The 23143-nt window shown below is 44.0% G+C and overlaps 1 protein-coding gene across 5 annotated transcripts in view; it reads right to left on the bottom strand.

Moving 5' to 3' along the window:
- CACNA1E (calcium voltage-gated channel subunit alpha1 E) overlaps positions 1-23143 on the bottom strand; it is a 660165-nt gene that overhangs the window by 39835 nt on the left and 597187 nt on the right. For all 5 annotated transcript variants that reach the window (XM_086694634.1, XM_086694632.1, XM_086694633.1 and 2 more), the window contains 8 exons: positions 14112-14208; positions 11807-11967; positions 11161-11298; positions 10124-10325; positions 9150-9314; positions 8365-8475; positions 4646-4729; positions 3726-3851 (listed from right to left, as the gene is read on the bottom strand). In XM_086694634.1, the coding sequence (XP_086550760.1) occupies positions 3726-3851; positions 4646-4729; positions 8365-8475; positions 9150-9314; positions 10124-10325; positions 11161-11298; positions 11807-11967; positions 14112-14208 (1084 nt within the window). The remainder of the gene's footprint in view (positions 1-3725; positions 3852-4645; positions 4730-8364; positions 8476-9149; positions 9315-10123; positions 10326-11160; positions 11299-11806; positions 11968-14111; positions 14209-23143) is intronic.

Raw genomic sequence — 23143 nt, 5'->3', positions numbered from 1 at the left:
GAGATAGGACCATGAATTCAAAGGGAGGCAGCTCACAGGCTCCACACCCAGTTACAGGCAGTACTAGAACTCTTGCCCTGAAGCTGATTTTAAAGGAAGGCTGGAACTCCCTATTCCCTGGGGCTATTCTGATTTGGAGTGCCACACTTCTGCAGATGTCCATGTCCTCTGACAAATATGTAAGCTATTGTCCATAGACAGACTTGTCATTTACTTTCTGTCAAGAATGTTCATTCACCCAGAAGTGTGGCCCAGATCTCTAAGGAGAGCTAGGGAAACTTCCTGGGCTTGAGATTCATCCCACTTTGCATGCAGAATATTAATAACCGGGGCAATTGTGATGCAAATTACACAGAAAGCACCTAGATTGGGTCCTCAAATACCTATGTTACCCCTTCCCACTCCCTCACTCAATGCCAAGCCCATAATAGAGAATCTGGAAGCAAAGAAGCCGGCTAGGGGTCTCAGTTGTTTGTCAGTTCCTAGAAGACCCCTTCATCTTCCGATGAAACTCTTTTTCCAATGTTTAAGCCTCCTGGCACTTCATTACATATCATGCAAAATTCCAAAAAGCCCTTTAAGTGTTAGCCATTGCAAAACCCTGCCATGAAGCCATGCGGCACAAAATTCCATATCATGTAAGCTAACTGCCACTGTGGGATGATAACATTTCAATTGTAGGGGTGAAGGGGGCAAGTGAAAGAGATGTGAGGTAGGGAACTGCCTACCTACAGAGAACTGGCTGGGGGAGGATGTAGGGCAATTTCCTTTGGGGGCCAGGGAGGGCTCTATGATTTGGGGGTGATCTCCATGCTGACATGGAAGCCTCTCTCCTTTACCATTCAGGAAGCCTCCTGGAGGACCCTGCAGCTTGCAGTCTCCATTCTATCCTGAGTGTGTGCAATGCGCCTCCCAGGAGACTAGTTGAAGGCTTTCAGACTGCAGGGGCAGGGCAGGGCTTATGAACAGAGCTAACTAAATGAAGAGCCTTGGGAGACTTTTAGAATAGACTTTAGAATAAAGGATAAAATTAAAATGCGACCAAGTTGCCTACAGAATCCCCTCTCCAGTGAGGTGCTGACTCCCAGGATCTATAAGGGAAATGGCTGCCTTTCAAGGGGCCGTGTGAAGACTCCGTCTGCTGAAAGGAGAGGGCTGGGAGGCAGGTTTCTTACCACTTGAGGTGCCGCTACCTTCTATCACCTTCTGCTTACTTTCTGCCCTTATTCTACCTTCTACACTCCAAGGTCTCCAGTCCCTAGCTCATCTCTCCCTACCACACCCCGCCAGCTTTTGGGAAAAGATCAAAGATTTATTCTGATCTCCTTTCTTATCATGTTATAAATTCTAACTCAAAATAAGGATAAAGAGGGAAGAACAAAGTAGGAGTCATTGGTTGGAGAACTGAGCTATGGTCACGGCTGGTGGGGGGGGGGGGGGGAGGGCGTGGCTACGCCATGGCCCCTGGGGGGCAGTTTATATTGTGTGGCTCCTTGCTGTGTATTTGCAGAGGGAACCTTTGTTAAGCCGACTTTCAGAAAACAATTTCTATACTGTGTCCTGGGACTGTTCCAAAAAGGAAACACCTATCCATCACAGTGTCACCTAGAGGCTGATTCACCTTGTCTTCACTGTTCTATATTCACTGCAATAAGCCAACCATTTGACCATCAATTTTTGACATGCTTTTCTTTGCCCTCAACAGTATGCAGTTTTACAGAGAACTGGCGAGCATGATAATGTGACAGGCTGACACATATTTCTTGAGAGACTCACTAACTGTAACTTATTCGAAAGGTCTCTAACAAAAAGGTTTTAAAGAGTGGTGTGTGTATCAGATTCTAAATCCAAATTGACCTGAGACTCGGTAAATTCTTGCTAAGGTTTTAGATTTCTCCTCTGTCATGTGGCTTTGGAAAAATTCTTTCCACTGAGGTGAGAATAGATGAGATACCCCATTGAGAGGGTTATGACACCAAGCAATTACTATGGATATGATAAAAATGTCAAGGTTGCTGGTAGGAGCCTGAACATCCTTACAACTCTTCTCATATATCAAACCCGCAGGATCTCAATGGAGAATAAGTCAGTAATGATGGTGTAGGGTGCACACTTTTCCAAATGTGAAGAAGAAATCACTGAATTCACTGGCTTAACCTCTTTAGTTCAATTAAAATACATAAACAATTAAAGGAGGCAATTTAGTAAATTCATGATTTCTCATCTTTGAATCAATTTCATCAAATTTATTTTTAAAGCACATTCATTGAAAAGCTTTTTTTTTGAGAGAGAGAGAGAAAGTGAACGAGCATGTGTGAGGAGAGGAAGGGCAGAGGGAGAGGGAAAGAAAGAATCTTAAGCAGGCTTCATGGCCAGCATGGAGCCTGACTCGGGGCCCAACCTGGGGCTTAATCTCATGACCATAAGATCACAACCTCAGCCAAAATCAAGAGTCGGACACTTAACCAGCTGAGCCACCCAGGTGCTCCCAAAAGCTTTAAGAGGAAATAGTAGGCATTTGGGCAGCACTTAGACTCCCAAAGCTTTAAAAACAGACTATGATATCTGCTACAGCCTGAAAACATTTAAATATGTTTGGAAAACTTCTTTTATAGGAAGTTTCTGTCATTAAAGTGGGTTTCAGGTATCTTTAAAACTTACATTTATCACACATACACCTCTGTGTAGCCCCATGAGACCATTCAAAGAAGCTCACCACATTAACCTTGCCCAAGCATCCTATTAGATAGTAAGACACAAAGGTGACCATTAGCATACCATACATTCAGGGGTTCAGGAAACACACACTGATGAAGACATGGATGGGACTTATGAATTATCTTGCAGAACTTTTTTTTTTTTTTTTTTTTTTTTTTTTAATTTTTTTTTTCAACGTTTTATTTATTTTTGGGACAGAGAGAGACAGAGCATGAACGGGGGAGGGGCAGAGAGAGAGGGAGACACAGAATCGGAAACAGGCTCCAGGCTCTGAGCCATCAGCCCAGAGCCCGACGCGGGGCTCGAACTCACGGACCGCGAGATCGTGACCTGGCTGAAGTCGGACGCTTAACCGACTGCGCCACCCAGGCGCCCCACTTGCAGAACTTTTTATCTTTAATTTTTTTTAATGTTTATTTATTTTTGAGGGAGAGGGAGAGACAGAGCGTGAACAGGGGAGGCGTAAAGAGATAGGGAGACAGAATCAGAAGCAGGCTCCTGGCTCCGAGCGGTCAGTGCAGAGCCTGACACAGGGCTCGAACTCACAAGCCACAAGATCGTGACCTGAGCTGAAGTCAGACGCTTAACCGACTGAGCCGCCCAGGCGCCCCACGTTGAAAAACTTTTAACGTGACCTACAGCCATTGGCAAGTCCCTCAAAATGCAGAAGATGCATTACTACAGGTGTCTGGCTCTCTACTTGGACAGGATCGCTGGAGGAGCTTTGGAATACCTCGAGAGGGAGCACACCTGATAAAACAGGCCTCAGCGAACAAAGAAGGGAACTGAGTTATAATGTGGAGGTGTTTTTCTAGAATGAGATTCTCTCCAGTTAAACACAAGCTGCCTGCTGCCTGGCTGAGCTGCATTATAACTAAGAACTGCTGTATCTATTTAATGCTTCTGACAAACACTCATTCCTCGAGGTGAAGGGACCAGTGTAATGACACTGTGTGGCCCAGCTGTGCTGTCTGATAAGAAAGAGAGGAGGATCTGGTGCTGCTTACCTTAAAGGACTGTACAAAAGTCCAAAGTAAAATACGGATGGTGTAGCCCTGGCGTAGAAGCTTGATGAGACGAGCAGCTCGGAAGAGCTTCAGAAAGCTCATATTGAAGCCACTGGTGTTCACCAGCTGGTGGACCAAAAGGAAGCATATAATTAGTGACATTATGGTCATTTAGCAAAAACTAAGCACTAGTATTTGCATATGTATCCCTCATTCAGATCATGGAATTGGACACAGATTCTGTCTTGTTTTCAACCCCATCGTCAACTGATGGGCCAGTGAGGACCATCTCTCTAAGCCTTCCCAGGCCTGCACTCTATTCCCAGGTAGAAGGGTATGGGTAGGACCCCAGAAGAGTGCCCTGCATATATCATACAAAACTAACCTCCCTAGTCTTCTAAGCAGGCCTAGTGGTCCTAACTGCACTTAGATGCCCAAGAACATACCTAATAACCCCTCCAGGACATATGGTGGCCATGTCAATATTCAAAGAGAGTTATGATGAACCCTCCAAGTCTTCTTTAGGATAAACAGTTTTAGGGTAACAATTCAGGTCTAACAACCTTGATGGCAAAGATACTATGCCTCTCTTGTGCCTCCTAAAGAATCTAGCAGGACACTGTGTACACGAGCCCTCTTCTGGTATGGTCTATTGCACTCACCCCATTAGGTAGCTGCTTTTTGAGTCACGCAAATGAAACAGAACCTTCCATGAGATCCAGTCAGTGCCCTCCAATGTTTGCATTTTCTGGTGGATGCTCAGGAATGAGGAAATGAACTCCCAACACCAAGAGGGCTACACATTTGGCTGGACGAGTTAAAAATGGGCTGTACGCACAGAAGGATTTTTTTTTTTTTTTTTTTTTTTTTTTTGCTATTCCAGGGCCAAGCTTAAAGACAAGGATGTATGAGCCACTCACCTTGCTGTCTGTCAGAATGATTTCTGTGATACTGCCAATCACGGTGATAAAGTCAAAGATATTCCAGGTATCTCGAAAATAGTTCTGCCATGTGAATTCGGTCATGGGAGCATCAGAAAAAGGAGGAAAAGAAATGGTGAAGAGACACCTTTCATTACATAAGTTTGTAACTTGGAATTAAAACTTGTCAGTTCATGTACAAGGTCATCCTAACTTTGACTTCAGTTTCCTATGTCTAATCGGAAATGCTATTTCTCCTTTACTGATTTGGGCATTTCTCATTTGGGAAGCAGTCTCATCACTACTTGAAGACCTTGTTTTTGAATCTGTCACTAAAAAGCTGCATAAAAATATGTAAGAAAGAGATTTGTGGCCAAGAACATTATAAAGTCCAAAAAAAGGCAAGATCATTGTCACCCATAAGGCAATAAAATTATTTACAATATCACTCTAAGGCTTTCTACAACTTTAAGTCATCTATATTATACCATGTGATTCTATAAATATACAGTTCTGACTTTCAACTATTAATAAAAATCACAGAGATGTTCTAAGTGATTAAAGGTCAAAGATGTGCCAAAAATCTCCTCCTAACTCCACGGGGCAATAGGACAAACAAGACTTCATCTTTCCCCTCTTTCTCTAGTTTATTACAACTTTTGAGTAATAAAATGAGTGTATTGAAGGAAATGGAGGAGAAATAAAGGACCTGGAAGATGCACCAGCCATGTAACACTCTGCTTAACAGAGAGAGGAGGCTTTCCTCCTATCTCCAGTGCTCAGGTGAACACATACCTTGGACTACATTCCTTAAAAGAAACAGAATACTTGGGTTTCCAAAGTCACTGGCTTGTCCTTGGGCAGCACCTCCCATAGGAGACTCTCAGAGCACAGCTAAAGTTAACTCCCCTACCCTCACAATGAGCATTAGTGAATTTTATGACATGTGCCAGATATGGGGTAGTCCCTTGGCATTCTTTCAGTTCATTTGTGTCCCCCACAGATCCTACAGGTACGTCAAGATCAATATCCTATGTTCATAAAACACTCAGTGGTAGGAGTGGCAAGAAGAATCAGCAGAGACATGCAGTTGGGAGAGCAAAGGAGTGTGGTAAGAGCAAAGCTACCTTTATTGAGCACCTTCTCAGGACTAGAACCTAAGGACCTTGGGTACATTGCCTAACTGGGTATACACAACAAAGTATATAAACCTCTAAGATAGCTATTGTGATCCTCGTTTTGAAAGACAAAACTAAGGCTTAGGGAGGCTCATCTGCTGGGCATGTAGAGAAACAGGCTACACAGCCTCCCAAACTCACTTTCCATGAAGAGTACCTACTTCCTCAGGAATTGAACTAAGTTGAGTCTCCGAGTTCATAATTTCTCAGGGCTCTACTATTCCCAACCTGGAGTGAGCTTCTTGATCTTAGGCCCTCATACAGTAGAGAGAGAATACGACTCTAGGTCTTAGAGGACAGAAGCTCTGGATTCCAGGTGAAGGAGCTTTAGTGTAGTGTAGACTAGTAGATTCTTGTGGACAGATCATGGGCTTTCAAGTCAGATTAGACCAGAATCTGAATGCTGGCTCTGCCTTTTAGTAACCTTGGGCAAAGTACTGAATCTTCATGAGCCCTGACCCATCCATATAAGAAACTGTATCACCTATCTAAAAGAGTTGTTATAAGGCTAAAATGAATACTTAATATGGCAAACAATATATGTTCATTCTCTCCCTCTTTTTTCTTCTTCCTTTTTTATTCCCATCCTACTTTCCAATTCTACTGCCTTTTATTGGGTCATCTTCTTTTTAAGTTTATTTATTTTTCATTTTGAGAGAGAGAGAGAGAGAGAGACAGAGAGAGAGAATATGAGAATGAGAGGCACAGGGGACAGAGAGAAAGGGAGAGAGAATCCCAAGCAGGCTCTGCACTGCTTTGAGCCAAACATGGGACTCAAACCCACAGACCATGAGATCATGACCTGAGCCAAAATCAAGAGTCAGATGCTTACATGACTGAGCCACCCAGGTGCCCCTATTGTGTCATCTTTAAAAAAGCTATACCATTTTTCTGAACTTCAATTTCCTCATTTAAATGAACAACATCGACAATGATAATGATGGCATCTGCCATGTGTATTTCAGAGTCACTGAGAAGATCTAACAAAATAGTATACATTAGGATATTCTGGAAACCTAGAGTACTATATCAGTGTAAAGACTTGTTTGGACCTAATGTGCCTTTTAACGGGTGAAAATGCCTCTAGACCTTGAATAAAAATATGGAGGTGAGGGTGGGAAGGAGGCAGACTCTGGGGCCAGTCTAGTTAAGCCTGTAAGTATGTATTCAGCATTCACCATAATTAACACACAGTTGGGGACTTAAGTCACAGACAATGTCAATGGTACATGCAAGTAATCAAGATGCATAGAAAAACTTTCCCTGTTGTGGCACCAGCTTCTCCCTCACTCTGCTCACCCTGCTCACGGCTAGACTGTATTATAAAGGCATCTTTGTTGGTGGCAGTTTCTTTTTACTTTTTTATTTCCTCAAGTCTCAAAATACTCAAAGGGGAGTCAAGCAAACAACAATAGAGCCACCTGCAATGGGTTCTCTTCAACTCCCCTCCCCAAACCATCAAGTTAATGACTTTTCAAAGACCCATCAGGAGACCAAAAGCAGCCCCTACAATCAACACTCACAATTATCAGGCCCAGCCCAGAGTCCCTGCTAAAACCGCTACCAGACAAGCCCTTTTTCAGATAATAAGCAAAGTTTCTTTTCTTGCAGGGAAAGCCACATACACACACAATTTGAAATGGTAGCTCACACACTAAATAAGTGTGAAACAGCTGTCAAGTGGGTTTACCTGCATCCCACTGATCTCACTGTAAACGCTGAAGCAAGGAGGGGGGGGTGCAGAGAGAATTATTTTGTTTATAGGACACTGAAAGCAAAGGGCTAGGTTTGCTTAACACTGTTGAGAGCAGATGCAAGAATGTGCCAAGCAATTATAATTAATAGTTGAAGAAAAGTAAGACTCATACAAGAAAAACTCATCCCAATCCCCCTCAAACCTAATTCCAGTATATCTACCTATCAACCTCTCTCTCCCTCCCTCTCTCTCCCTCCACCCCCCCTCTTTCACACACACACACACACACACACACACACACACACACGCACGCACTTTAAAGGTCATTAGTCTTTGTAAACTTAAGCAATAAACATTTATTTTTGTAGGCAGAAATTACGCTTCATGTAACTAACGGGAGGAGGACAATTAGGTAAAATCTAGTATCTGCTATGTTTGAGGCTAAGAGAGACAGGTATTTTCCCATATGAATTATAAAATCTCATACCTTTTACCAATAAACAAACACTCAAGGCTTATTAGTCCAATCTTTGTTTGGTTCCTATCAACAAATAAATTGTAGTTTTAGCAAGACCCAATGACTGTCATCCCTAAACCACTGACAGAACCTGAAAGGACCAGAACTGATGGCTAGATGAGTTTGGAGCTGGGGATCCTTTGCCCTTTCTCCTAACACCCTCACACATCCTCTTGTCTTTATGGCAGTTTATTGAAACAGGCCCATAATTAGGTCAGGTGAACCATTTTTGGAATAGCGGTAACCACCCCCCTTCCAACAAAGGCTGGGAATGCATCCAAAAGGAAGGGAAGACAAGTGTGATGCTGGGATAAATGCCATGACATACCAAGAAGCCAAACGCGATGATCTTTAGGACACATTCCAGAGAAAACACCATGGTGAAGGCAATATTCAGGTACTTCAGGGCCAGTTCATAGGTACAGGGAGCAGAGTAGTACTGCCAAGAAGAGAAAAGAGGAGAAAAAGAATCAAACCCTTAAGGTGAGGGGGTTATTCTTTGTCACTGAGGCTGGCCATCTCTCATCCCTGCCCTTGGGGGACACTCTGGTGTGTGGTGTCAGAGGAGAGACGTGCATCGAGTGCTGGAGAGAAGGACGATGGATCCCATGTAGCAGAACAAAACAAAACAGAGGAGAGCACAGACCATGCCTAGCTGTGGCTACTTATTAGCAAAATAGCCAGTCTTCCTAGAGATGAAGGTGGGCAGGACAGAAACATTTTCTGGAGTTAATTACTTTACCAGTTTTTATTAAATAAGATCAAACCTCTTCCAATACTCCTTTAGAACCCCATGATCACCTAGATCATACATTTCCACTCTTGTCTAAATCTGACTGAATCTGACTGCCATCAGCATCTCTGGTCGTGGGAGCTACTGTACTTCTTTGCTACAATGTATCTCACTGCATTTTGCTCCAAAGATCCAGAAGCTGGGCTGTTGAATGGGACAAGATCAAAAAGAGATTCCACAGTGTTAAAGGAGGTAAGGAGGCAACAGACTTGAATGCTGGAGTGTCTGCCCAGTGTCTCGAGGGCACATGTAATTGCTCTGTGAGGGAACGGGCCCCAAGGCTCAGTCTCCTGAATGCCTGCAAGCCACCACCCCCTCACCTTCATCATCAGCACGACGGTGTTCAAGGCGATCATGGCCATAATGGTGTACTCAAAGGACGGCGACACCACGAAGTGCCAGACGCGGTACTGGAAGGTATGCCTGTTCTGCGGCATGTAGCGGGTGAGAGGTTTGGCACTGATGGCGAAGTCGATGCACGCCCTCTGAAGGAAAGTCACAGCTATTAGCTCAAGCTCAAGTCCCCTAAACCTTGCACATTGGTGGGCTCTCTGTTAGGTGGCTAGAAAAACAGGACAGTGTATGAAAACAAAGATAGGGCTAGACAAGCAAAAGGAAAGATGGCAACAGGGATTATGTAGACAAAACTACAGGTGCATGGTCACTTTAACTGTACACAGCACTGGGATATCATATGGGATATGGACTTTATGGTTCCTAGTAATGTCCTTTTACACAGCCTGTGGCTGAGATGATTAGGCAGGAAGCCTTACCTGATGCTCTCAGTCAGAAGTAAAACTCTATCTCCCTAGGCATTCCCAGAGCACTTTATTTGTATTTCTCTCATAGTCTCTAACAGTCTCTGGTTCCTTTCCATTACAAAAATAATGAGCTCGACAATGTGCCAGAACTATGCTTGTTACTGGAAAAGCAGCAATAAGCAAGTCATATTCCCTATCCTTATAGCAAATACATGCCACAGAGGGACAGAGCCAGGTACGCAAATGTCTTAATGTAAATTTGGCACACATCTTTTACTACCACCTCTACACTACTCACGGCATAAGGGTAGGGACTACATCTTAAACCTTCCAGTTCTCTGTGCCTCATGCCTAAGTCTTAAAAGAGCTGATTCTTAAAAAAATGTTTACTTAATGACTGAATAACTAATCTTTCCCATTTCTTTGTCCTTTTTCATAAAGTCAAGAAAATTCAGTCTTCCTTCCTACCACTGCTGTCCAAGAGCCCTTTCTGGAGCCCCTGCTGTCCCATGCTCTAGACCACTTATTTTTACCTCGTTCTTCTCCAGGCTGCACTCCTCCATCATCTTGTCTCCTTGCTCCTGGAAGGTGATGATGATGAGAGCCACAAAGATATTGACAAAGAAGAAAGGGAAGACCACAAAGTAGACCACGTAAAAGATGGACATCTCCATGCGGTTGCTGCGGCTTGGTCCTCGGTCTTCCTCTGTCACATCGACAGAATGCTGTAAGACTCTGTAGGGACAGAATGAGGGGGCTTGGATGGTGGATGGAAATCTTGGCAGTGGCTCTGACTCAAGGCTTCATTAGGAGATGTGCCACCTATTATATTTTCTTATATGACTTCTTTGACTTTGCAGATCCACCATAATTTTTAGGGTCCATAATCAAGGTGGTGAAGATCCAGTGACCCCAGATCCACTGCTTTTTCTATGCCCTGTTCCATCATGCATCCAACTGCTAAACAACAGAGTGACATTAGTTTATAGCTTAGGTTGTCATATTCAATACCAGGAGACCCCCTGGACTTCCTGGCATACTGCCAACTAGAGTATGCTGCCACCAGAAAGTGGGGTCTTAATAATTGCCAAGTCTCTGAAAAATCAGACATTAGCAGCCTAAGAAACTGCATTCTGTTGTCTTCTTCATAGAGGTGTGACCACAGAAAGTGTCTCTGAGTCTTCCAACTCATTCTTAACCCTCAATCCCAAGGTGAAGGGCCAACCTGGAGGATAAATGTATTCAAAACAGTCCCCAGGGAATTCTTCTAAGGGGTGGAGAGCCATTCAAAACTCATTTGCTGTACAAGAGTCAGATGACTCCACTTAACGCAATTGGCTAAAACAAGAAGAGTTTCAAACATCTCTGACTTTGTTATCTCCCTCTTGATTTTTGCTTTAAGTTTTTTCATTCCTCCTCTCTTCCAGCTCTCACCCACTCATAACCACTTACTTTCCCTGGTATAATAACAAAGGGTTAGCCTCATTCATCTTGAATAAGCTTCTCAAGGCAACCATGTGGCCCTATCCCAGCTCACAGACAAGCATGCCAACTCAAACCCATCACTCACTGAGGCCATCCTTCCCCTGTGGAGACAGTGAAGAGGGTCAGCAGGGCCCAGATAATGTTGTCGTAGTGGAATTCATGGCGCTTCCATTCCCGGCCTTTCACCTCCATCTTGTTTTTTTCATGATCTACATAGTTGCCTCTAAAACCAGAGTACAAATGAAACAGGGCCTCTTCACTACAGCTCGTGGGAGAGTAAGGAAATTCTACAAACTTCAATCATGTGGCTAAGTCATAATCAGGATACAAATGCAAGGAAGAAAGCAGTGTATTATTAAAGGCAGTCTATCATTGCAGAATAAAAGTGGTATTAGGTGCCCAGTAGACATGGAAGATGAAATCCTAATCCTTTTACTAGTCACCGTGCAACCTTGAGCAGTTTAAACTTCCTGAGCCTCAGCTTTCACATCTAGAGTACGTAAATGAAACCTATCTCAAAAGGTCACTGTAAAGATTGATAATGAAAAACAGTATGTAAAATGCCATGTACTGTGTGTGACACAAAAAGTTTCCTATTATGCCTTTTTTCCTAAAAGAAGAAATGAGAGATGGGTAAGAGAGAAAGAGAAGACCTATCTATGGAGGGTTAAGTGGGCATCACTGGAACATGCTTTAGCAGAAAGTGAGTGGCTTGTGCTGGCTGCACGTACATGCACTCCTTCTCTGTGTCCTTGGAACTGTCCGTGCAATAAAAGAACTTTCCCTTGAAGAGCTGAACTGCGATGACAGCGAAGATGAACATGAAGAGCTTGTAGACAATGAGTATGTTGAAGACATTCTTCAAGGAAGTCACCACGCAATCAAAGACAGCCTGCGAAGAGAAGTAAAGAGCACTGTATGTCCCTGGAATGGCCTGTGCATTTGCCTAGAGCGGAGCTAGGGCCACATCACCACCAGCCAGCCCCACTGAGAAGGTGCCTCAGGAGATATCACCTTACTAAGAAGTAACCTCATGGGATTCAGAGGTGGCTTCCAAACTGGTCATGACTGCCAGGACCTACCACCTGGAAGGGCACATGTGCTCTGAAACTGAAAGTAAACCCCAAAGCAGTAGAGGCCAAAAGGCACCAGGCAGTGGTGGAAGTCCTTTGTGGGATCCCAATAGGTGTACTCCAGCTAGTGGGAGGCACAGAAATCTATCGCAGAAAGGATCTCTGAGAGCATTTAGCCCATTTTAGCCATTACATGGCTTGTCCCTAACCTTACATCTATTTGGTGGCCTTCTTAGATTCGGTTTATATATTGCATGCATATGGTCTTCTCTTTACCTTTCTAAATGGATCAGAGAGCGCAGTAAATTACACCTTTATTTTAGTGATAATTTGAATTAATCCATACATTCGATCAAAATATGTTCAATACTTCACATGTAAATGTTCTCTAGCTTAAAGCCAGCTGTATTGGGGATGAAGAGTCAACAGGTGATGTAGGAAGGGATGGAGACCAGCCTTCCCATAGAGAAGGGAGGACTGGGTGGACAGAATCAGACTGGTGCTTCGGTCACAAGCCTGGATGTCACTCTGCAGAATCCATTCTAGGCCCTGAGCTGGAGTTACACAGGAATTCGACACATTTCAAGCCATTTTTAGGTTATTTTCTAGGTTTTTAGGTTTAGTTCACTGGAGAGTTGAGCCCCATGGTGGGACTGCATTTGTGCAGTTGCCACATTGGTACAGTTGTTTCTTCACAGCGCTGGGTGACTATCGCTGGTTTAATTAGTTCAACACTGCAGGGTATGTGAGTGGCACGCAGCCTTGTAGAATCATCAGAGCCACCTACACTTCCCCCAGGTGATGGAGCTGCAGAGAAAGCAAGAAGCCAGCGCTTCCTAATTAAGTGGAATTAGCCAAGGCTGGGGTCGCATTCTCCAGCCTATTAACTAATCTCATTATGTGGTCTGCAATCTCCTTAGGACCCCAACATAGCTCAGAAAAGAAGAGACCGTTGGAGCCTGGGCTGCAGCTAACAACATTGGTTAAGGCCTCAGCCCCCTGGCGGTATTGTTGGGGTGGAGCAGAAAGGAATGAATATTTATGGACATGGACCGAGGCCTGGAACAATGCTGGGTCTATTACCAGGTACAAGGTTGTAGTGAACAGTGTGCGTAGCCCCTGAAGACCATGCTCAGGCCTGGTGCTGTGGCTCACTCTGGCTGGCCGTGTGGCCTGGGCATTAGGGAGTGGACCTCAGGGCTGTGAATGCTAACTCTCACTCACAGGAATTCAGGAGGAAAAACTTTTTCCCCAGTGAGGCTTCAGCTTCTGTTCACAGCAGTATATGTGTGGGGGGAGGAGGGTTCAATGTGTTAACCAACTGGACTTGAATGGTAAAGCACACCCTGAGGGCAGGAAGGCTCAGCCAGGGAAGAAGCCCCAGGAGGGTTGAGCAGGGAGACACTGGTTAGAAAGGAGGAGAATCAAGGTAATATACCTATGGAAGTGCAGGCCCTGGAAACAGGAAGAACTTAATCCATGTTAGCTCCTCCCCATTCTCTGCTTCTGCCAAAAATGACTATGTTCTTGGGCAAGTTGCTGACCTATCTGTGCCTTAAAAATATGAAGGGGCAGGGCTAGTAAATCCTTTCCTTCTCTAGAATTATCCACCCCTGGTTATTCAGCATGACCTGCTGTTTGGCCACAACACAGTTAGAAGACTTCTACTTCCATTTTGGTGTTCTGGGTCCACCTTAATGACACAGGGTGCTTTCTGGGTGACATGCCACAGCCAGAGTATGTATAAAATACTACCTGGGTCTGGACCCAAGAGGCCAAAGCCCCCTCATGGATTTCTTGGCATGTTGGTTATTTTTCTTTTAAACAAAGACCTTTCACTCAGGCCGATGAAAGGACCCCAGTCCCTGTGTGTGCCAAAGGACTATTCTCAGAAATAATTCTCTGAAAGCAGGCTGACCACGGCTAAAGACAAGATGGGAGAAGGGGACTCGGAAAACCTTACCTTGAGCTTGGGCAAGCGCTTGATGGTCTTCAGCGGTCTCAGAACTCGGAGCACCCTCAGAGATTTGATGGTCTTGATGTCCCGCCCCTTGTTAGTTCTGCAGGGGAGAGGCCCCCACGGATCAGAAGACAGGGGGAGAAATGAAAGTGGCATTCACACTACCGCATTAACAACAACAAAGTAAAAGGGGGGATAGTGAGGCAAGAGGCCAGATATTGGGTCAGAGTAGACCCCCTTCAGGAAGACCCCACAAAAAATTCAATTCACTCCCTATTTTGAACACACTCTTATGTGAGTGTGCGTGCACACACACACGCACACTCATGTATATTCACACAGAAGAACACGTGAGCACGCACAAAGGCATCCATGTAATAAGTATTTTAATAAACACTTCCTCTCCCCAATGCCTAGAGTAATGCTGGTTATTAACACATTAGCAGAATGGGAATGGAAGAGAGATCGACTATGGAACATGACTGGCAATCCATTCTGGATCCCCATGGTGCCTGGTCTGGTGCTTCTTGAGTAGCAGGCTCTCAAATGATATTCGTTGAATGGACTGGGAACCCCTGGTTGAAAGCAAGTCTCATCAGAGGACTTAAGCTAGTCCTTTCCTTGACTCTACATTTGCCACCTTGGCAGAACTCATTAGTTCAGGGGAGAACAGGGTGGGGAAGGGCAGTAGGGACAGGACACCCCTGCTGTGTTGGCTGCCGCTTCCAGAGAAAGCATGTCACATAGGCTTCCTGCCAGGACGCTGGCTCACACTACCTGCGCATGGCTGGCTCCTTCCGCGGTCCCTTCTCATCGGAGGTGCCCTATACCTAGCACAAGCTGCAGAGAGCCATACAGTTGGAGAAGGCCCAAACTCCAGTCCCTGCCCACCTTTATCCTTGCCCTACAGCTAATGAGCTTCCCTATTCAGCCACTTGGAAATGTTTGCTCCTAATAGATAAAATATGCTTCCCTTTTTAGTTTTAGGAATGAAATGAATAAATCAACCTGCATTTCTCCCTCCACCCTTCTTATCCCCTGAGATCTTTGCATTCAATTCACACAATTGCAATTTGTAAAAGACACAGATGGTAGGAAATGAGACTCTAAAGACTGAGCTCAGGCTCTGGTTCTTTCCTCATGTTGGCCCAGAGTACCATTACACCAACAGTCCGGGGAAATGGGATCCAGAGCATCAGATGGGAACTACAAGGGCTTCTGCCTGCCTTTTACCCTGTCCTTCCGCCGTACACGGCATCCCCTCTGACAGGGAGATAAAAGATCATTTTCTTCCACCGAAGGCAAGGTAGGAAGAAGACATTTAATAGAATTCAAGGAATGTTGGCTTTGCTCAGAATGTGAATTTAAAGACCCTCTTAATGGCTGTAGGCCATGGCCTGTAAGCCACTTTTATTCCATTTGAACTCTTAATACAGATAATCCAAAAATATTGCATTATCAGGTCTTTTGCATCCAGGGGTTTTGTATATTTTATAAACTCTTTTACTGTGTTACATTCATATAGCTACCTACCTAAAAAAGGCAACTTCTAAGCCAAATACATACCTCAACCAATAAAAATGATCACTGTCCAAGAAGGCTTGGTGACTCCTCACTTTTGTTCTCTTGGTTGTCAGTGAGAACTTACCACTCGTATAAACTCACCGCTCCTTTCTCAACGAGCAGGCTCCTTCCCTCCCAACTGTACTTGCACCCTCCTCCAAGCCCACTTCCCGTATTCTTTACTTCAAAGAAAAGAGAAAACAATATTTACCCCAGGGCGTTCCTATGGAGGATCCAAGCAGAAAGCAGTTTTTAAAAAAAAAAAAAAAAAAAAAAAAAAGGAGGAGGGGTGGAGAGAAGGAAACAGTTAGAAAACTTCAGGGAGGACAGGGAACCTTACAGCGACAGGGAATTGGACAAGCACAGGCCCAGGAGATCCCGCTTACAGCCTTGGCACTTGCAGAATCCACACACTTTGTGAAAGGAAGGGCCAGCGCACCATTTGCTCCACACCCCCCTCTCCAACCTGGAAAGGCAAAGGCCCTTTGCAAGCACTAGTGAAGCTGTCTCTAACCAGATGGCATTCCCCACAATGTGCTTTCTTTCATGGAGCCCAGTCTATTGATGTTTTCTAAATATAGCCTTTTACTTCCTTAGTAGTCTTCAGACAAACTCAATTTCCAGGGAATTTATAAGAAACCAGGAGAGAGGAATTACTCCTCTGCTCTGGGCCAGAAACTCTATTGGGAAAGGCATATCATGCCATAGTGGTGTATCTATGCTTATGAAGGAGTTCATTTGCAGTGGGGCACACAGTCACTCTGTCAGGGATAGCATGACCTCTCTCAAAAGCACAGATGAGCAACACCCTAAAACCATTCAAAATATAGGGGAAGGCATAGTCTTCAAGGTCCTGATGTCACACAGAGGATGGCTTTGATAAATTAAATGACCAACTGTCTATCATGAGTTTTTGCTGTGCAGCTTGAAGAAAAATCATCCCAGCTCTATTTTGAGGCTTTCCAATAACAAAAAGGGTGAGAGCATAAATATGTAATATTTAAGATAGAAATAATGAGAGCCAACTTTCTGAATATTAATTCTTGGCTAGACTCTATGCTAAGAACTTTTAGTGTGACTCTTTATTTAGACTTTCTAATAACTTTAGGACATAGGAATGACTATCCCCAAGACTATATGATGGTTGGAGCTCTTGCTCTGAACCAGTAAACCTCTGCAGCAGGTTTTGGTTCCAAGCTCTGTCAAACAGCTCACCAAATTTCTAGACCTGGAAAAGGCCCCTAAGATACACTTAATTGCAAAGGAAACTGCATACCCAGGAAGATGTGCCTTGCATAAGATCACTAAATAAGTGAGCCACATTGCCACTGGTGAACCTGTCTGCAGCCATGTAGAACTGTCTAGAATTCAGGCTGCAGTTCTTAGTTGCTGGTTGCTCTAAACGATACTTTCTCTCCTTTCTTAATTTTTTTTGATGTGTCACAAACCTAGGTTACATCACTATATGTCACGAGCAAAGACTTCTAATCATTATTTTACTCAGTAAATGATGTCATATTCAAAATTACATTAATTTTCACTATAATTGCCAAACTAATGTTTATTTGGGAATTAAACCCAAGGTTTTATAAATCTTACATTGCTCATGTGATGCCCTCTGAGTGTTCAGAAGGCAAAGATAATATCTTCCCCTGAGCTATCACAGTGTCTTCTCATACACGAGCCTGGACTCACGGTGGTTTGGTCCAACACACCTGTATCCACTCATATAACAGCACTGATGGAGTCCTTAGCATATGTCAGGTACTCTTCTAGGTGTGGGTTTACCACCGTAAATAAAGCAATTGAGGTCCCTAGCTTCTTGAAAGTTACCAAGTCTAGTAGGGAGAACAGACCTCAAGTAAACAAGCAAACAAATAAAAGTATAATTGCAAGCTACGTGCCATGGGAACATGTAATCACTTGATTGAAAATTTCACCAAAACAACTACATAGGTCACGTTCCTTTCCCCAGGCTACATTCATCTTAAGGAAAAGCTTAGGGAGACTCTTCCATATCCCTAAAATGAGAGAACAGAGTAGGATCAATGGATGGGCAGGTGATTTAGGGTCACACACTCCAGGCTTTTACCTGTTGCTTAGCCCAGGTCCTCAACTCTGAGACCTTTATGTCCAGTAGCATCTGAACGGGTTCTCAGAGGTTCATACTCACAGATGCCCATTTTATGAAGGAAGGCCCCAAATTTCTTGCTCTTCCCACACACCTGGATAAAGGACAGAATTTGTTCTCTATAATTAATTTTGCTCCAGGATCCTAGTAAAATATTCTGCTATGGAACAAAGAGCATCTCTGACCCATTGCTCGTATGATGTGTGTGTCTCTTGTTTTGGACAATGGGGTTCCTTAACAGCACACTCTGATCTCAACAACTGATTGTAGCTGCCAATATACAGCAGGGGTTGGGAGAGAGATTTGTCCCCTCCTGACTCCCACAGAGTTGAGCCAGGGATAGTAATAAGACAGAGGCCCAAAGCAAAATAAAGATTAGTCATTGCTCTGCACATTGTTCAAACAGGAGGAGCCACTGAAAAGCTCTGATTTTGAGTGGTTGAAGAAAAGCACACTCGCTTCTCAGTTTTGTTAACATATGTTCAGCACTGATTTGAAAACTGCCATTTGAAATGAAAAGAATACTGGATAACAAAGCCACAGAATCCAGAAAGGTCTCAACAACTTAGCACCAATATTAATTTTAACATTAATTAAAACATATCATAATTTACACATACACTAGGCTAAAGTACCTTTACCAAAGTCATGCATACAAGTTATTTAAGCCATTATCAAAGCTAACAAGATTGTAAAGGAAATGTTTTATCAAACCAGGGGACAAACTCTTAAAGCACTTTAAACTGAGGCACATTATTTTTGAAATAATTCCTGTGCTCTTTTTACAAATCATTTAAATATAATCATTTGATAACACTTTGTTAGTCTTTGCTACTCCATGTATAATCAGAATTTTTTTTTTTATATTGCCTAGCTAATTACTGAAATTTATCAGGTCTAAAAATTAACTCTAATGTTAAAACTTGAGAATAATTTCACATGGTAGGATGTACTGGTCCCACCTTAATTGGGACTCATTTGGGCCTCCCATTTTCCCCACGCCTTTCCTACTTATTTGGTAAGTTACTGGCTGCTCTCCAGGAAAAAAAAAAAGTCACATTTCTCTTATGTCTCATCAGTAAAAGATGAGACTTTTCCAGCTCAATTGTCAAGTTGCCCTCCAGATCTTTCATGTATAATCACCCATCATTCACTGTAATTTCACTCTTCAGTTTCCAGCGCCCTCCCTTCCAACCCTTTCTCAAAGGACATGTTCTCAAAGTGATTTCTGCAAGGAACCACTCTTTCCATGGGGGGCAGAGTCAGGGTCTGAAGAGCTCTTCCTCCTTAAGTGGAATAGCCTTCTGCCCTCCCCCATGAGTCCCAGAGAGAACAGCACAGGGATTTGAGGGAATCTCTTGCATGAGAAGAAGGAGCCTCCAGGCTTGCTGGAGTGTAAGGCGGGGAGAGGAGGTCACACTGTGAGGAGCCTTGAGCCTTGCTAAAGTGTCTGGGACTATTATTTGGTAGGCAATAATAACTAAAATTTAATATGCACTTGCTAAGTATTTAGCACTATATCAGACACTGAATATATTTTATCTTGTCTCTCACAAGACCAAAACACAGTTATTTTTAATTCCCGCTGTGGATGAGGAAATAGAGACAGTTAAGGCAGCGAGTAATTCGTCATGCTGGGATTCAGAACTAAGTCAGGCTCTGAAATCTACGTCCTTACTTGTGATGTTACAGTGCTTTTTCAGATGGGAATCACAGGGGGTTTTAACCAAAGAAGGAACAGCAAAAGAAAGCAGTTCCTGAGCTCAAATATTGACCTATCTATCCTCTGTTAACCTTAATCAGTCTAGGGTCTGCAAGGGTTCATGGAAAGAAAAAGGTACAGATGGAATAGCAAGATGGACAGGGTCAGGGACGCCCTTCTTAATCTGGTCCATATGTTTTGTCTGTCTCTAAGCAGAGACAGATGGACCTGTAGGCTGAGGAGAGATCCACGCCAGGCCCCCAAGTTGAGTTTACAAGGGTTAATGGCTTAGAAATAACTACAACAACAGAGGTAGAAGGAAGTTTAATGTGACAGAGAAAGCCCCTAAACTTGAAATAAAAAGCACCAGTTGTTTAAAACCGGTTTTGCAACTAGTCCAATGAGTCAAAGTAGTTAAAGTCTCCAGCAATCTGCTTCTCAACTATAAAACTTTTGAGTGATAAATCAACTAGTGAGAAAGCACTTTAAAAATTCTAAAGACCCATGGAAATGATAGTTTACCTCTTTGCGTTGGCAATTCTAGTCTCCAGAGAAAAGTCTAGAACCTGTAAGGTAAGGCTAGGTCATCTATTTGTGTATTCTTCTTCCTCACCCATACCTCAGCATTGCTTGGGGTCTCCCATGAGCCCTAAATCCTTTGTGACTCTGCCAACTTTCTTTGCTCTGTGACCAGGGCACTAACTCTATGCTAAGTGGTTAGTGCATAGTACTTTCCTTCTTGCAAATGCATCTCAGTGAGCTCCCTGTACACATTCAGCATTGCTCCTGAAAACTTTCTCCTTTGCAAACGCTGCACCATGCTGTAACTGGAAGGTCTAAGCACTGAGGAGCAGGAGACAGCAAAGCCTCTCCTAGCAGTTTTGTTATTTGGTCTGGGGAATGGTGATTTTGCTTCTTAGTTCACATTCTGTACATACCCTAGATCCCTCATGTGCTGATCTTCCCGAGAAGGCCTTGGTGCTGGAAAAGTCCAGCCAATACACTCCCCTATGCTGTGGCTCTGTGAGTGTGGATAAAGCAGATGGCTTGCAGGTCACACGATCTGAGCGGATCCTTCCCTAGTCCCATCATGACATCTGCTCTGGGCTATTCTAAAACTTACTTTTAAATCCGGAGGGCACTGTGGTGGATTTCTACTCATCCTGCAGGACTGCGCTGTTCCTCCATCTGTGAAGGCTTGCCTCACGTGCAGGGTGTTTCTTGCATCTGAGGCTGGTTAGCCAAATTGTTGGCTACTATGTGAATGGGGATGTGTTCCCTGACTGGACCATCTCATTTTGCTTGGTTATGTGGCCACAGGCTGAGGTCCATTTATAATCAACCATCTCCCAAATTTGTGCTTGTTAATAATGAGAATTGCTTGGGCATTCACACCCATTGCCTACATATGATAAAGGTCTCCAAATGCACATTCCCCAGCAGCACCAGTGGTGTATATAACAGACAACGCGTTTTTCAGTGTTCGTCAAAAAAAACCCAAAACAAAACAAACAAACAAAAAAAAAACATGCATGCTGGGGCTTAATGCTAAGAGCAGGTAGACTGAGAACTTATCTCTTTTAGGCATCCCCTCCATGTGGCTCCTACTCTGTCACCCCTAATTCATGCCAAAACCCATTTTCTATGTCTTCTTACATGTTTATTTATTTTGAGAGAGAGACAGAGAGTGAGAGAGTGAGAGAGAATGAACAAGTGGGCAAGGGTCAACAAGAGAGGGAGAGAGAATCCCAAGCAGGCTCTATGCTGATAGCACAGAGGCCAACGCAGGGCTCAATCTCATCAATGATGAGATCATGACCTGAGCCAAAATGAAGAGTTGGACACTCAACTGACTGAGCCACACAGGCACCCCCAAAACCTGTTTTTCAAGGTAGCTCAGATACAATCCAGCAGTAGGCACCCCAAGACTTCACGGCCATTTATCACCTTTAGTGTTCCTGCCTGGGCAGAAAGTCATGGTAAGTCACTCTCGAGGTGACTCTTAAGGCTGGAGTCTCGAGAAACAACATCCTTCTCTCTGCTCGCTGCTGGAAATTTCCAACTCCAGCTCGGCCAGCATCCTAAATCCACAGTTAATTGGCTACCTGATGACTAAATTTAATTTTAATCCTTCATTTTCTTCCACAGAACAGTGGGACTGGATGACCTGTCTGGCTCAATGGTAAATGGGTCTTCTCTGCATGAAGCAGGACTGTGTCCACTCCTTTTCTTCCCCCACAAGATGAATGTGTAGGCACAGCTTCCTTTGGGAGACACCTCTCAGTTCTAGAAAAATAGGGGTTGTCAAGAAAGAAGTTGCACAGCAAAGCTTGAGGTCTGAGGGGACTGCCTCAGACACAGGCGCACAGTGAGGAAGAGGAGGAAGGAGCCAGATATAGGGTAAAATGTCTGTACGACTATTACTGTGCTGAGTGTAAGTGCACACTAGTATCTCAGTTCTGAATAGCCACTCCTTTCTCAGAGCACGCATTCACACCTTTATAAATACAGAAGTAGAACTGGGGTACCATATTCTGTGGCTCCTGAGGACCCTCCCGAACCTAAAATTGTATCTGCATATTTCACTGAATGAATTCAGAACTGGCTCAGCCACTGTGGCTGCATTCAGAAGGCCTTATCCATCTTAAAGACTAGGGCAGAGTGTCAAATGTCAGAAAAGCAACACACTTCAATGAAAAGAATGCAATAAAATCTAATGTGGGAATTCTGGTTCCTTCTGGCATCGAGAGGCAGATTGACTCATGTTTTTCCTTCCTGGCTAAGCATGGAATAATTAAAGGCCAAGTGTGGCTATGATCCAGGTCCCCTGTGTGCCAGGGAGCCCTGACCTTACCTTGTGCCCTGCTAAGATGGCAAACAGCAAGGGGAAGCTTTGGCCTCAGCTGCCATAGAGCCTGCATGATTCTGACTGATTCACAGGCCCCAGATGGGGGGAGGAGGTGGGAGCAGAATTGCTATTTTTTTTTAATTGTTTGTGTTGACAAACCGTTATCAGCTGTGAGTTTACTGTTTACAATCCAATCTAGGATAGCTCACCTGGTGACCTGACTTGAGCTAGTCAAGTAACATGTTGTAGAACAATGAGAATGAGGAAGGTGAGGAGCTTGGGTTGGAGTGCAAGATCACACATACATATGTCCCTCACCTTTCTTCCTATGACGCTGTCCCTGCCCACCTGCCTGTCCAAATCCCTTCACTCAACATTTAAGGTATGAAACCTGAGGGCCGGGGGGCATCACCATGACTGTGCAGGATCCCATAAAGCTCATGAACTCACCCTGACATGTTGGCCACATGACTTCCCTACAAGGCAGCTGACTCCGGCAAGACACCCCAAAGTGACAGAATGTACCTGATGTGCAGATACCCAGAAATGCCAAGGCTGGAGCCATCTTTGTTTTCCCACCCAGGAGGCTGGGAAGCAGAAACGATGGCAACAGGGTGTGAGGACACTGGGAAAAGCAGTTTCTGGCCCTTCGGTGTAAAGTAATTATCAAATCAAACAGAAGAATCCCTCTTTTTCAGATAGAAAAAGATCAAAGAGAAAGGTTTCATAGATCCAGTCACTCACCAGACTTTTCTTGAAACCTCACAGAGGAAAAGGCACAGTCAGTACAT

This window comes from Puma concolor, chromosome E4, assembly GCF_028749965.1.
Source record: "Puma concolor isolate L17-30 chromosome E4, mPumCon1.1.hap2, whole genome shotgun sequence".
NCBI lineage: Eukaryota > Metazoa > Chordata > Mammalia > Carnivora > Felidae > Puma > Puma concolor.
Note: the sequence above shows the minus strand (reverse complement) of the source record. Positions and strands in the feature narration are given on the sequence as shown.